Source organism: Musca vetustissima, unplaced genomic scaffold (assembly GCF_032173495.1).
Source record: "Musca vetustissima isolate MV318-11 ecotype Yass unplaced genomic scaffold, APGP_CSIRO_Mvet_v1 utg23703, whole genome shotgun sequence".
NCBI lineage: Eukaryota > Metazoa > Arthropoda > Insecta > Diptera > Muscidae > Musca > Musca vetustissima.
The window spans coordinates 180448-196070 of record NW_026877600.1 but is presented as its reverse complement, the minus strand read 5'-3'; the positions used below and the strand labels follow the sequence as shown (position 1 = coordinate 196070).

The 15623-nt window shown below is 33.9% G+C and overlaps 1 protein-coding gene and 6 non-coding genes across 7 annotated transcripts; 4 read left to right on the top strand and 3 right to left on the bottom strand.

Moving 5' to 3' along the window:
* Positions 1-522: 522 nt before the first annotated feature.
* Positions 523-594, top strand: Trnap-ugg (transfer RNA proline (anticodon UGG)). Its single transcript has one exon. It is a non-coding gene; the product is annotated as a tRNA-Pro (tRNA).
* Positions 595-887: 293 nt separating this feature from the next.
* On the top strand, positions 888-959 carry Trnap-ugg (transfer RNA proline (anticodon UGG)). The gene has a single exon. It is a non-coding gene; the product is annotated as a tRNA-Pro (tRNA).
* Positions 960-4366: 3407 nt separating this feature from the next.
* Trnap-ugg (transfer RNA proline (anticodon UGG)) lies at positions 4367-4438 on the bottom strand. Its single transcript has one exon. It is a non-coding gene; the product is annotated as a tRNA-Pro (tRNA).
* A 2796-nt stretch (positions 4439-7234) lies between these two features.
* Trnap-ugg (transfer RNA proline (anticodon UGG)) lies at positions 7235-7306 on the top strand. The gene has a single exon. It is a non-coding gene; the product is annotated as a tRNA-Pro (tRNA).
* Positions 7307-7473: 167 nt separating this feature from the next.
* On the bottom strand, positions 7474-7546 carry Trnaa-agc (transfer RNA alanine (anticodon AGC)). Its single transcript has one exon. It is a non-coding gene; the product is annotated as a tRNA-Ala (tRNA).
* A 359-nt stretch (positions 7547-7905) lies between these two features.
* LOC133322230 (U6 spliceosomal RNA) lies at positions 7906-8012 on the top strand. Its single transcript, XR_009754043.1, has one exon. It is a non-coding gene; the product is annotated as a U6 spliceosomal RNA (small nuclear RNA).
* A 772-nt stretch (positions 8013-8784) lies between these two features.
* LOC133322223 (keratin-associated protein 19-2) lies at positions 8785-9102 on the bottom strand. The gene has a single exon (XM_061531254.1). It carries the CDS (start codon positions 9100-9102, stop codon positions 8785-8787), a length of 318 nt encoding a protein of 105 aa, XP_061387238.1.
* Between the last annotated feature and the right edge of the window lie 6521 nt (positions 9103-15623).

The window sequence follows — 15623 nt, the reverse complement described above, 5'->3', positions numbered from 1 at the left end:
ATATACCCAAGTGGTGAAAGGTATCATATAGTCGGCACCGTCCGACTTTACTTCCCTTCTTATTTTTTTTCAAGTTTAGCAGAAGTTAGTATTTGCAGGCGAGCTGTCTGTAATGGTGTTATTGTAGGCGGGCTGAAGTCCCGGAAGTGTGCTAAAGACCAATGAGTCTTGCCGAAAATCCTCAAATGCGAGCGGATTTTTTTTTTTAAATATTTTTACAAGGTTTCATATAGTTGTAGGTTAAAAAATATAAATTCAAGGTTAAGGATCGGATATAGGCGTGATTTTTTTTTTATTTGTCACAGGCGGGGGTTTTTTATAAATAATTTTTTAAGGACGGCCCTAGGCTTGGATTTTTTAACAATAGTTTTTCAAGACCTCCTATAGGCGTGGCCTCCACAAGGTCTTGTGTAGGCACGGATTTTTTTAAATACTTTTTTGCATTACACAAAATAAATGTACAAAGAGAGAGAGAGAGCGAGAGAAATTTTTTATTCGCTTTCACGAACAGGGTTGCCATGCGGCTCAATGGTCTAGGGGTATGATTCTCGCTTTGGGTGCGAGAGGTCCCGGGTTCAAATCCCGGTTGAGCCCACTCTTTTTTATAGGTTTTAAAGATTTATAAATCTTGTATGATTCGATTTATATTATAGAAGTTATGGAAAAAATATGAAATACATTTTTAAAATTGTTTTCCTTAATATGTTTAAATTCAAGGACCTCCACTGGATAAGTTTTCAAAATTGTTTTCTTGGATTGTTATTATCATATTATGGCTATGATTCCAAAAAATTAAAAATATATTAAAAGAAAATGGTTACTATATTTGAAATTATTGTAAAAATTTCATAAAAATACGTAAAAACTCACGACCAGGGTTGCCATGCGGCTCAATGGTCTAGGGGTATGATTCTCGCTTTGGGTGCGAGAGGTCCCGGGTTCAAATCCCGGTTGAGCCCAGTTAGATATTTTAGAATTTTACAGAGGGTAGGTCCACATAAAATGATTATAAAAGGGAATATAAATGTATGACTTTTAATGTGGGTGGAGAGGTCTCGGGTTCAAATCCTGGTTGGTTCTGTAATTTTTTTATTTTATTTTTTTAATTTCAGGAGTTTCGTATGTATACACATTATGTATCTCTCATTGAGTTCACTTTCAGGTAGTCAAGAGGATATTATAACAAATAGTATGCAAATAAAGTCCGGTATAATATTTCATATATTTCGAGGGGAATGAGTGGTATATTGTGGAAAATATTTGGTCAACTTCCTCTCTATTTTATTTCGATTTTTTCTTCATAATGTAAACTTGGCAAAGATATTTGTAGGAACATTTTCATTGTTTCACTTACATTTCTTTATTTTTATCAGAAGAACTTTTTCACAAATATACTTCTAGATAAGATAACATTTAGAAAATTCCGCAGGGAAGTTTCCAAAACTTTATTCCCCATAGCAATGGTCAAACTCGAACAAAGGTGTGTGGGTATGAACGAATAATACATGTGTACTCCCAAATTACTTACTGTTCAAAGTTCGTTATGCTCGTTTGGTCATCATCAGGAGCATCACCTCCACTGCCATCATGTTGGTCATCATCGTCATCATTATTATTTTTACACTTTGGACCTAAATAAACACCGACTTCCATTATGGCCAAAGACAATAAGAAAACAATTCATTTTTAATTGAAAATGTTTGAAGGGGAAGGGATGGTGGAAACAAAAAGAACACAATTGGTGATGAGACAGAAAAAAACCAACAGCAAAAACATTATCCAAATAAATCGACAAAAAAGTAAAATTACCGAAGAAAAATTGGACAATGATAACGAGAAGTAGTTGATCACTTTGGCGGTAGGATGGGTGAATGGTCCAGTCCATCCAACCGACATATGTATATTTGTTATCATTAGTTTCACAAAGTTTTCCCCCATTGTCAAGTGTGTCCACTTTATCAATGTGAAATGTGGCAGTCAGAGGAATAATATCACAACTAATATCAGTGGGACACTAGTGTTGGGAAAAATAGCACTCTAAATTCCTTGACAAATGCAAAAAACCCTTAAAAATATATTTTGGCTGTTTAGGACTTTGAAATAATATTTTGAAAAAATCCACGCCTGTTTAGGACCTTGAAAAAATATTTTGAAAAAAAACACGCCTGTTTAGGACCTTGAAAAAATATTTTGAAAAAAACCACGCCTGTTTAGGACCTTGAAAAAATATTTTGAAAAAATCCACGCCTGTTTAGGACCTTGAAAAAATATTTTGAAAAAAACCACGCCAGTTTAGGACCTTGAAAAAATATTTTGAAAAAATTCACGCCTGTTTAGGACCTTGAAAAAATATTTTAAAAAAATCCACGCCTGTTTAGGACCTTGAAAAAATATTTTGAAAAAATCCACGCCTGTTTAGGACCTTGAAAAAATATTTTGAAAAAATCCACGCCTGTTTAGGACCTTGAAAAAATATTTTGAAAAAAACCACGCCTGTTTAGGACCTTGAAAAAATATTTTGAAAAAATCCACGCCTGTTTAGGACCTTGAAAAAATATTTTGAAAAAATCCACGCCTGTTTAGGACCTTGAAAAAATATTTTGAAAAAATCCACGCCTGTTTAGGACCTTGAAAAAATATTTTGAAAAAAGCCACGCCTGTTTAGGACCTTGAAAAAATATTTTGAAAAAAACCACGCCTGTTTAGGACCTTGAAAAAATATTTTGAAAAAAACCACGCCTGTTTAGGACCTTGAAAAAATATTTTGAAAAAATCCACGCCTGTTTAGGACCTTGAAAAAATATTTTGAAAAAATCCACGCCTGTTTAGGACCTTGAAAAAATATTTTGACAACATATTTCGAAAAAATCCACGCCTTTTTAGGACCTTGAAAAAATCCACGCCTTTTTAGGACCTTGAAAAAATATTTTGAAAAAATCCACGCCTGTTTAGGACCTTGAAAATATCCACGCCTGTTTAGGACCTTGAAAAAATATTTTGAAAAAATCCACGCCTGTTTAGGACCTTGAAAAAATATTTTGAAAAAATCCACGCCTGTTTAGGACCTTGAAAAATATTTTTAAAAAATCCACGCCTGTTTAGACCTTAAAAAATCCTTTTGTATTAAAGTCCTTAAAAAAATATTATAAAATAGTTATTTCCGTTTGAAGAAATTGAAAAAAAAAATCTTTCAAACACCCTCTCCGTTTGAATAATTTCAAAAACATATTTTTCAACCAGTAAGGAAAGTAGTAAAGTCGGACTGGGCCGACTATATGATACCCTTCGGTCGAAGATATATATGGGAGCTATATAAAAATATGACCCGATTTTCTCGAAACTTGGCACACATCATTCTGGACCTAATTCAGTACTCTATGACAAATTTCATGCAAATCAAAAGATATATAGGGACTTTGGTACACCATTTACCTAAAATCGGACGAAACTATATATGGGAGCTATATCTAAATCTGAACCGATTTTCTTGAATTTCAATAGGATTCGTCCTTGGGCCATATAAGTGACTTGTGCTAAATTTCATCCTAGTCGGATCATAATTGCTGTTAAAGACTTTGGAAAGATATATTTTTTAACTATGTTGCTATATAAATACACCAAACTGTCCTTGATATCTAAAAGTGATGATGAATTATTCTTCAAAATTCATTTGTGGAATATGTAAATGTTTTGATTTCATCATAACTGAGAATAAACAACCATGCCACCCAACCTCCAATAAACAACATCCGCCATGCCACCCAGAGTAACAATATCCACAACATAGTCAAGTGTGGACGTAGTGAACACCCCAGAGTATCATCTCCCTGAAGAATATCATCATCATCCGACTCTCGATTGTAGTTCATAGAATAACAAAAAACGTTTGTACAACTTCCATTGCACTGACTGACTATACAAAATAAACATATCCTCAAGGATAATGGATGGATGGACATATCAAGCTCACACACACACAACTTGATAAACAAAAACAACAACAGCAAAAAGCACACGCTGTAAATATCTTCATGTTGGACGACATGTGAAGAAGATATTCTTTATGTGTAGTTTACTTTGTAGGGGGAAAATTATTTCTCCTTCCCACGAACACAACTCCACAGAAATCACTTAACAGGTTTTAAACGGACTTATCTAAAGGAACCACAGGCTGGTGGTCATGGAATGTATACGAATAGACATATGTTCACGCATGTGATACAAACACATGTACATATTGTAATAATAAATTACCCACTTATATATCGTGAGAAGTCATTTTCTCCATTCGAGCTTCATTATTTCTTTGTAATTAAATATTTAGTCTTTAAAAAACAATTTATTTAAAAAAAAGTTGCAAAAGATCGGGCTCAACCGGGATTTGAACCCGGGACCTCTCGCACCCAAAGCGAGAATCATACCCCTAGACCATTGAGCCTCTTGCGAGCTGTAAACCTTTCATTGAACAGAAAGGCGATGGCACGTTCGTTTGAGACAATGTTACAACTAACTTTTCATTTAAAATCGCCAACAAAGTTTTAAGCGTTTTTAGTACCCGTTAGGGCTCTGTTAATCAAGCGTAAATGTTAAGTATCGTAAGACATAACACATAGGGTATTACGTCCCTTATATATGATGTTACAATTTTAAGAAATCATTGAGGGTATATACAATCTGATACCACATTAATATCCCGGAAAATTGGAAATTTCGTTTCCTGGCCCTAGCGACTTTGTATAAAATCCATTTCAGACAATTTGTTCGACTCGAGAGAGAAAAACTAAATTAAAATAATTTGGAATATTTAGATTTAGGAGTGTCCGTCAGTCCGTCAATCTCTCTGTTTGATGTTTACGATAACTCTCGAAAGTTTTAATCGGAACATAACGTCTTATCTTAAAGAGTTTTTTTATAGGTCTTCAGAGTCCAAAAACTGAATTTTAAATATTTAGGGAGATTTTCTACTCAATTATAATCTTGAACATCAAACTTGCTGCTAGTTTTTGAAGCCTGTGTCAAAATACATAAATTCGGGATACATAAATGTGGGTAGGTAAATACACTTTGACACGGAAAAAATGTTCCTCATAGAAATATTAATTTTAGAGTACATTTTTCATTGTATCAAATCTGTTTCACACAATTTGGAGTCGATCCAAACTTGATTCAATATAATATTGAACCAACCATTGAACCGATTTGAACCAAACCTTGCAAACCCATTGTTATACAAAGCCTAAACCAAGTCCGATGATAGGACCCCCACAAATGGTCAAACCATAGGATGATTTTATGGTGTATATTTCGGAAAATGTTATGGTGTATATTTTTTCATTTAGAGTATCTTCAGAACCAATTTATAGAAGGCATGACATGAATCCGCAAAACTAAATTAAAATTTTTCTAGTTTTTTTGCCAAATATTGTAGGCAACGACAGTTAACGACAGTTTAATTTTCGGGAGAATATTTTCTACTTTAAGATAAACTCTCGAAATTAATGAAATGGTCTAGGAATGAAACCAATTTAAAACCAGTAAGAGATGCTCATATGTACAATATCCTTTAGATAGAATAGACATAGCATCTTTGGAGGACCATTGAAATGGAATCGGACGAAATCAACTGCATGAAGTACACAGACATTTGAACTAAATTAAAACAGCCCATACACATACCAATCTGAAATTTATAACAATTGAATGTGAATCATCGAATAAAATATTTATATGATCTATATATAAATGGACGTGTTTGAGCAACAGTGGTATCCAGCATTTGGTATGCTGGAACACAGTGCACAGTATATCCAAAATGTATCTCGACACAAAATCCAAATCCACCTTATTCTAAGTTAGATTTAGTACGTTGTGCTCTAATTCGTCCTAAGCGGACAAACTATAGTTATTTGGTATAACATTTTGATGAAATCGGATAAAAATATGTATGGGGGCTATATCTAAATCTGAAACCTCTTTAATCCAATACGGTGCGCCATTTACATAAAATCTGAGGAAAATATATATGGGAGCTATATCTAAATCTGAACCTATTTCAACAAACGGATGACAACCTGTAGTAACTTCAATACGGTATTCAAAATGTCTCAATCGGAAAACATTGGCAATATGATGCTCCATATGCATAAAATCGGACGAAACTATATATGGGAGTTATATCTTAATCTGAACCGATTTCAAAAAAACTTTGCACACATCAATCAGGACATAATTCAGTACTCTATTCAAAATGTTGTCTCAATCGGACCAATATTGGGAGTTTGGTGCACAATTTACATAAAATCCGACGAAACTAACTAACTAAGTGTTTGCCAAAATGATACAAATCGGTCCAATTTCGATCCAATTTCGAATAGGCATGTATTTCTATTATAAATACTATAGCTAACGATTTTCCTTGTTAGGTGACTTATAGTGAAGTTTTCTGGAGAATAAAATTGCACCAATTAAGAAATAGAGGAAGAAATTAATCCCAAAAGAATTATTAGAACTTTTCTAGTTCATTCCCTAAATTTGATAGCAATTTGTCTATAGCAAATATTTTAGCTTTCGATGTCCATTCTTCGGTAACTTGTGTGCAGTTTTATCGATATAATTTTTATTTTTGGTAATAATTTTTGTAACACACAAAAATTTCATATAAATTAATGTATTTTTTATAGGGAAAAGGCACATACGAGGATTTCAGGCATAACATGTTAAGTTGACATTAATTAATGTAAAAGAATAAAGGAGATCGGCGTCAAATTTAAAATATGACTTAAGATCACCCAGCAAGTTCACCCTGCAAGTTTTTTCTCAATTATAATGCCAAAAAAATTGGACGTTGTTTAAGTTTTCATAATAGAAGTCAATTTACAATCATAGATTTTTACAGCAAAGTTGATAAACGACTGATATACAGCTGGTCTCCCTGAATGTTTTTATTAATAAGCCTTGATATGGCTCCAAAATTCCTTTATAAATTAATATTTTATACAGAGAAATTTAGTTTTGTCTTTAGATCAGCTACTCTGTGTTATATACTTAGCACATCTTCTACATACAATAAAGTAAACTAATAAATTGTGTCGTGCGAACATACCTAATGACAACACTAATTGCTCCCATTGTGATTAGTACTCCCATTGTGATTACGTCTTATTGTGAATGAAAGCGACTAGTGGATACACAAAGCATAGGCTGATGTATATGAATGAACATGGTACCGTTATGAGGCTCAATGGTCTAGGGGTATGATTCTCGCTTTGGGTGCGAGAGGTCCCGGGTTCAAATCCCGGTTGAGCCCGTTGACTTTTTTGTGCATTTTGAAAGACATTTATATTTTATGAAGAAATAAATAATATAGTAAGAAAAATATCTCGAAAATGAAAAAACTAATTGAATAATTTTAATCACATTTTTATCTTACACAATTTTGTTCGATTTTTAAAATATACCAAAAAGATTTAACTCTGGAGATGCGGGGCATCGATCCCCGTACCTCTCACATGCTAAGCGAGCGCTCTACCATCTGAGCTACATCCCCGTTGCGATGGTTTCTGCTAAATCAGTCACACGTGATTGTGTGGTAGTCTAAACATGTAAAAAGGTGGGTAAACGTTTAATAAATACCCATTATGAATGAATTCCATAAAATTTCAATGTGCATGTGATTTGTACACAACATCAAACTGCAGCATGTAGATCCCCTAACCTTATTTTCTACCTGACCTCGAGCAACCCTTAAAAAGAAGATGTATGCACACATCTTATCTTAGTTGTTTTAATCGGAGCTAATGGGCAATTGTTTATTTTTGTGTATAATGCCATGACCATGGCTAATAATTCTCATATACGTTTTTCTTAAATTGTACGTATAAGTAGAAAATAAAAACTCACAACTACGTTCTTGCTTCGGCAGAACATATACTAAAATTGGAACGATACAGAGAAGATTAGCATGGCCCCTGCGCAAGGATGACACGCAAAATCGTGAAGCGTTCCACATTTTTTTTGTAAAATTTTTCTTAACAATTTTATTACGATGTTTTAGAATTTCTATGAATATAAATTTTTGGAGTTTTTGTTAATAGTGTTCATAGCTAAATTTGTCGAAATGTTCGGAAACCACGAAATATTAAAAATATTGTCAGTAAAATTAAAATAATTGTTATTAATATAAACAATGGATCTAAGAAAGAACACAATCGGCAAAAAAATTAAAACAATTATTGTCTGTAACCTGGAATTTTTGTTTCCTAGTAAATAAAAAAATATTCGCAGAAAATTGTCGGTATAGGTCCATTTTTTACACAGTTTTCCGCACCATTGTCGATATTTTGAAAATTTTAGCCGCTTTTTTCAACCGCTAACTATTGGTATTGCGGTTTCGTGATGAATGAAAAACTTATTTGCAGAACATTTTTAGTATAGGTCCATATTTTGACATAGCTCCCATATAAATGTCTCGACCTTTTTCGGTATTTTGAAGGTATTAGTCACATTATTGTTATTATTATTATTTTCTAGTTATTTATTCAAAAATTCAAATGTATAATTTAACAATGGATCTAAGATAGAATACAATCGGCCAAAAAATTAAAACAATTAAATTCCTCGCCAATTCGACTGTGTTCTATATAATAATGATAAAGATGCAGATAATAACACTCTTAAACTAAAATACTTAATTGTAATTAATTTTTAATTTTCTTAAATAAATATAACTACTAACAATAAAACGAACACAATAAAATAATTTAGAATTTTCAATTCCAATTGAATTCATCTTCCCAGCCAACCGCCAAAGCCAGCTGAGCTATGAAAAGAAGTTGAATAGCCACCGCTGAAACCGCCACCAAATCCACCGCCATGGCCAAAACCGCCACCAAGACCATGGCCGAATCCACCGCCAAAGCCATGTCCCAAACCATGGCCAAAGCCATGATGTTTCAAACCCAACAACTTGGGTTTACGATATTTCAACCCCACAAATCCGCCATGGGGACCTTTCAAAGCCACCAATTTCAATTTGCCACCGGATACGGATAGACAGCCCAGCAATAAAAGTAGGGCACCAATACAGCATTTCTGGGAAAACATAATTTATAATTTTTTAATTAAATGTTTTATTTTCACTTCATATTTCTTTTTTTTATAATTTTACTCACAATTAAATTCATTTTTAATATATATTTTTATTACTATATTATTATTGTTTTTTAATTTGTTTTATCTATTTTTTATTCACTTCACGCGGGGTTTTTCAATAGTTTTAAATTTTTTTATTAACCCTTCCTTGTGACGATCTGTAAAAAAACTAAACCTGCCGTCATCTGGCCATGTACTTTTATGTCTTTCTTGTTGGGTTTGGATGAGCATTCCATGATGCTGGAATATGTTGACACTAAAATAAAGTGGATGCTGTTGAAAAGGTTTTTTTTTTGACTGAACCCTAGTGCAGGCGCACCATTATAGGGATGCCAGTTCATATTTATTTTCAATTCAATAAATAAATTGAGGGATTGAATTCAAATTTTATTTTAAAAACAAAATATTAAATTTGTAATTATATTTGCAACACCTCGAAATATATATCGGAGACCTTGTTCGGAATAATATTCTATATTGTAAAATTATATAGCCTTGAAATCGTGATAGAGATCACTATATGTAATGTAGGGCTTTGTGCATAGACATAGCTACTACTCCCATGATGTTAGGTGTGAAAAATGCGGCATATGGGACCACGTTTTTCAAAGCTCTCCTATAACACAACCACCTCTATTTTCTGCATTTTTGAGGTTTTCGAAGCCTATTATGAACCCATGTGGTGGTAATCTGGCATGTCGGATTCTTAAATGGCATAATTGTATAAAATTTTGGCTATAGGCTATGATATTGCCTCGTCTCATTATAGGCATTTTGACGAATTTTGCAGCCACAGTGTGTGTTGTTTGGCATTCCGGGTTCTTGGAGGGAAAATTTTGCAATGCAGATCCACCATATCGGTACTTTAAAGGATTTAGCCAAATTTTCTCAACGAACCAGAATTTTCACGGATTTTTTTCGGTATAGGTTCATGTTTTGACATATCCACCATGTAAAAGTCCAGTCCCATTATAGGTATCTTCTTGGGATTTCAGCCAAATTTTCCAACCGAAGGTTCTGTAATTTACCTTCCGTGTTCCTCGTGAATAAAACAATTCGGACCAAACATTACCAGTATGTTTCCATTTTGACGATTTTTGCAGCCACAAAGAGTGTAGTTTGGCGTTCCGGGTTTTTGGAGGGAATTTTTGGGATACAGGTCCACCATGTCAGTACTTTGAAGGATTTAACCAAATTTTCTCATCGGAACTGAATCTCCTCGGTATTTTTTCAGCATAGGTCCATGTTTTGAAATATCCCTCATATAAAGGTCCCGTCCCATTAAAGGCATCTCCAATGGTCTTCTCTGCGATTTCAGCCGAATTTTCCAACTGAAGTATTTGTTATTTGTCTTTCTGTGTTCCCAGCGAATAAAAAAACTTCACACCAGAACATTTTCAGTATGGGACCATGTTATTTGACATAGCTACCATATAACTTTCCCACATTTTTTAGTATTTTGAAGTTTTTAGTCACATTTTTCGTCAAGAAGTAGATGTTATTTTGTTTCCGAATTCAGGGAGTGTAAAAAAACTATTTGGAAAAAAATGATCGATATAGGTCCAGATTTTGAGATAGCTGCCATATATAGATCCCAACACATATTTACAACAGAAATTCCGAAATTTAGCATTCCCTGGTCATGGTGAGTAAGACACTTTTTCGTGGAAATTTTTCAAATATAGGCCAGGTCCATGTTTTGATATCGCTCTCATATAAAAGTTCTGCAACATTTTCTACATTTTTAAGGTTGAGCTTACCTACTTCCTACTAGTTTTACATTCCGAACTCATAGTGTGTTTCGACATTTTCTAGGTTTCAGTCATATTTTTCCACCGCAATTTGGCATTCCAGGTTCCTGGGGAATAAAAATAAATTCTTCTCAGAACTCCATACAAAAATTCCGCATAATTTTTGGTATTTTTAAGGCTTTAGTTACATTTCTCTACCGAATGGAATGCGATTTAAAAACCCTCATATGAAGGTCCCGCTGCATTTTGGAATTTTTCAGAATGTACTTTAGCATTCCGAGCTCATGGTGGGTAAGACTTTTTTACCGAAACATTTCAATATAGGTTTCATATAAAGGTTCCGACCAATTTTCGACATTTTCAAAAACTTCTTCTCTGTGAGTTTTCAGTATAGGTCTATACAATTTCCCAACGATGTTCGCAAATTTGAGTTTAGCATTCCGAACTTTTGGTGAGTAAGATAATTTTTTGCGGAAATTCTTCAACCCATATTTCATCTGGTGCTCGAAAAACGCAAGAGTTATTGTTGAGAAGCCTTCATAACCGGTACGTGATGATTTGTGGTCCGACGGAGTCATGTATGAAAAATAAGATTGAAGTTCATGTAATTTAAAAAAAAAAGTTCTACATCAACAGTCCAGCGTAGAAGCAAGGACTCAAACATAAAATTCTTGGGGATATCAAGGACATAGGGCAGCCACTTTGTCACTAGAAATGCCTTTAACTGATTTTTCCTTCAAAAACCCTCCAATTGGACCCTATATCCATATGTTTCCAAAATCCCATAATTTCCTGTATTTTCTGGTCATTTTATATTCCTCTATCCATCGTTGACAACTCTACAGGGCAATCATTCATTAAACATACATATATTCGGTCACACGAGCACCGTAACCACATTATCGACAAAAAAATCCGATAAGTAGGTTTTAGTGATTCGTTTCTTTTTTTTTTTTTTTTTTGTTAAATATTTTAATAGCTCAAATAAAGCGGTTTACATTATGGAAGTCTTGGCGTATTTCTTTTTTGTTTACATTGTTTTTTATTTCTTTTTTTCTTTGCCGTCCAGTCGAGTCGGATGGATTTGTATGCGTGCCCCTGAAAAAATCCGGTTTTCTTTTTTTGGTTTTTTTTGGCGACATAGTCCAAGTGTGTGACAGAGAGGTCTAAGATGCTGAGCAGCCAGAAAAAAAATATTGGCAAAAAATACCCAAAACCAATTTTATCAATTAAAACAAATCTCCACTACACCATTGGTAGCTTGTTAGCAGCGACAACAACGGCCAAAATGCACGTGAAATTGGTGAGGAATTGTTGTTGGTCAGTTTTGAATTCATTATGGATTTGATTTGAAAATGTTTTTGTTTTTGCATCGAATGTTATTGGTGTTTTCCAGATCATCGACGATGATGACGATGATGAATCAGCTTGGGTTATGGCTTATATGCAGATTAGGCCATTTCTTATTAAAGATTATTGACCTCCAAAAAAAATCAATCGTCTATGCAGGTCTATATTTGGATTATGAATTTTTGATTTTTTTTCAATATTTTTTTACTTTGGTGACCTTTATTTGTTTGCAAATATGAAAAAACATAGCAGTATTTGGAGTAACTGTTAGGGTGTTACAGGTTTTTTTTAATGGGACAAGTTTTGAATCAGTCGAAGTGTGAATGAAGTTTTGAATTTTTCTTGGGGGAATATTAAAAATAATAACATTTTGTTTTTATTCCAAATAGTCTGGCAACAGACAACGACTTATAAATCGTTTGAAAATTAGAGTAGGCTTTTGAGATATAGTCACTTCTTATATTGAAAATATTCTGTAAAGAAATTGTTTGCCCCCAATTTGCCGGAATTGCAAATTACAACCACTTCGTAGTGCTGAAATGTAGTCACTTCGCTTCGGGAAAATGTCCCAAAATAATCAAAATATTATATGGGGACCAATGGGGAACAATTCGACAAATATCCACATTTTTTCGCAGGAAGAATTTTAACCAAAAATATAAAATTAGAACGAATTTAGTTTAAAAAAATATATCTTAAATCCTCAAAATGCCGAAAATGATGAAAATTGGACTATTTTTTATAATTTTTTCGTTGGAAGATTTCACAAATCTTTGCAAAGAGAACACAAAGTATCAAATTTTAGAGACAATTCGGTTGAAAAATAAGACAAAAATCGGTAAAATACCGAATAATCTGGCCCAATATCTATAATTTTTGGTAGGGTCTCTATCCAATGAGATCCAAAAATACCAAATTGCATACAATTTTGGTGAAAACGTGCTCAAGCTCCCCAAACTACGGAGATCGGGTTAGCACCTTTAAATGGGGGGGGGGGGGTGTCGTACCCTGATAATTGGACCAATTATGTTAATTTTTGTTAGGAAGACCTTGTATCCAATGAGAACCCAAAATATGAAATTAGAGCCAACCATATCAGATTACAGTCAATTCGGTTGAAAAATGTGCCCAAAACCCTCAAAATACCAAATAATGAACGTAACATTATATGGGAGCTACCCCGCAACTTGGGCGAACATTGATCATTTTTGTCAGGGATATTTGATACCCTATGAAAATCGAAAATACCAATTTACAGCCAATTTGGGTGAAAAACGTGTCCAATCTCCCCAAATTACGGAGATCCGGATGGTACCGTTATATGGGAAGTACCCTGAAAATTGGACCAATTTTGTTAATTTTTGGTCGGAAGATCTTCTACCCAATGAGAACCCAAAGTATACAATTAGAGACAATTCCCTTGAAAAGTCTGACCAAAATCGGCAAAAAAAAATGAATAATTAGGGTACCTTTAAAGGTTAGATACCCCGTAACCTAGGTCAATATATACTTAAATACCAATGAGATACTTAAATACCAAATTTCAGCCAATTTGGGTAAGAAATTTGTTCAAGCTCCCAAAATTCCGAAATTTGGGAGGTACCGTTATATGGTAGCTATTGTAAAATGTGGACCAATATTGATAATTTTTTGCAGAAACATTTGACATTCAATGGGAACCCACAATATCAAATTAAACCAATTTCGTTGAAAACCCGTACACAAAATATCGATTTTTTTGGGGTACGGTTATATGGAGACTACCCTGCAACATTGGCCAATATTCATAATTTTTGGTGGGAAGATTTTCTATCCAATGCGAACTCAAAATACCAAATTACAGCCATTTTGGTTGAAAACTATGTTCAAGCTCCCCAAATTACTGAAATCCGGGTGGTACCGTTATGTGGGAGTTACCCTAAACCAATTAAATATGTTAAATATGTTTGGTTGGACATTTGTCTACTCCATGACAACTCAGAACACCAAATTATAGCCAATTTGGTAGAAACAATGTGCCCAAATTTCCCGATTTACTGAAATCCGCTTAGTAACTTTAAATGGGAACTACTCTCAAAAGTGGACCACATTTATAAATTTTTGGTAGGGAGATTTTATACCCGAGAAGAAATCCATTTATCAAATTACTGCCATTTTGGTTGAAAAACAAGGTCAAGCTCCCAAAATTACTAAAATCCGGGTGTTACTGTTATATGAAGGGTACCCTGAAAAGTGGACCAATACTGTTAATCTTTGGTAGGGAGATTTTTTATCCATAAAGAACTCAAAATACAAAATTACTACTAGTTAGAAAATGTGTCCAAACTCCCCAAAAAATACCGAATATCGGAGGGTACCGTTGTATAATGACTACCCTAAAACGTGGACCAATATTGTAAATTTTTGATGAGAAGATTTGCTACCATGTGAAAATCCAGAACACCAAATTACTGTCAATTCAATTGAAAAAATGTGCTCAAACTCCCCGAATTACTGAAATCCGCTTAGTAACTTTATATGGGAACTACCCTCATTTTGGAGGCACCGTTCTATGGGACCTACCCTTATATATATAAGCCTATCTTTTTAAGTTTTGTTAGAAATATTTGACACCCAGTGAGAATCCAAAACACCAAATTTCAATCAATTTGAATGAAAAAATGTGCCCAAACTCCTCAAAATACTGGAATTTCGACGTTACCCTTATATGGGAGCTATCCTAAAAAGTGGACCAATATTGTTCATTTTTGGTATGAGGATTTGCTAACCAACGAGAACCCCAAATATCAAATTACAGCCATGTTGGTTGGAAAACATGTTCAAGCTCCCCAAATATCAAAAATCCGAGCGGTTCCGCTATATTTATGCTATCCTAAAATGTCGACAATATTTTTAATATTTGATATGGACATTTTCTTTTCCCCTAAGAGAACCCGAAATATCAAATTACAGACAAATTTCCCCTAAAATATCGTAAATTGTGCGTACCGAAATATGGGGGCCTATACCAAAATTTGGACCGAACAATCTCATTTTCACTACCAAACATCCTAGGAGTAGTAGTAATGAATGTGCTAAGTTTCAAAGCTCTATATTAAATTTTGCGAACTCTATCGTGATTTCAATTGAGAGACACAGAGTCGGATAGGCTTATATCGCCTTAGAATTTTATTCGGAACAAGGTTAATATTTCCGGGTATCCGGTGAATATTTTTAGGTGTTGCTGTCCTCTTATACCTATTTATCTATCTTAAATATTGAAAGCTCTATCGTGATTTCAATTGTCAAACATGCCTGTCAGTCGGGCAGGGTTAATAGCCACTGAATTTTATTCGAAACAAGGTGAATATTTCGGGGACTTCGGTGAATATT

What these genes read in the sequence shown, in the direction of transcription:
- LOC133322223 (XM_061531254.1), bottom strand. Translation starts at nt 9,102, where the DNA reads ATGTTTTCCCAGAAATGCTGTATTGGTGCCCTACTTTTATTGCTGGGC.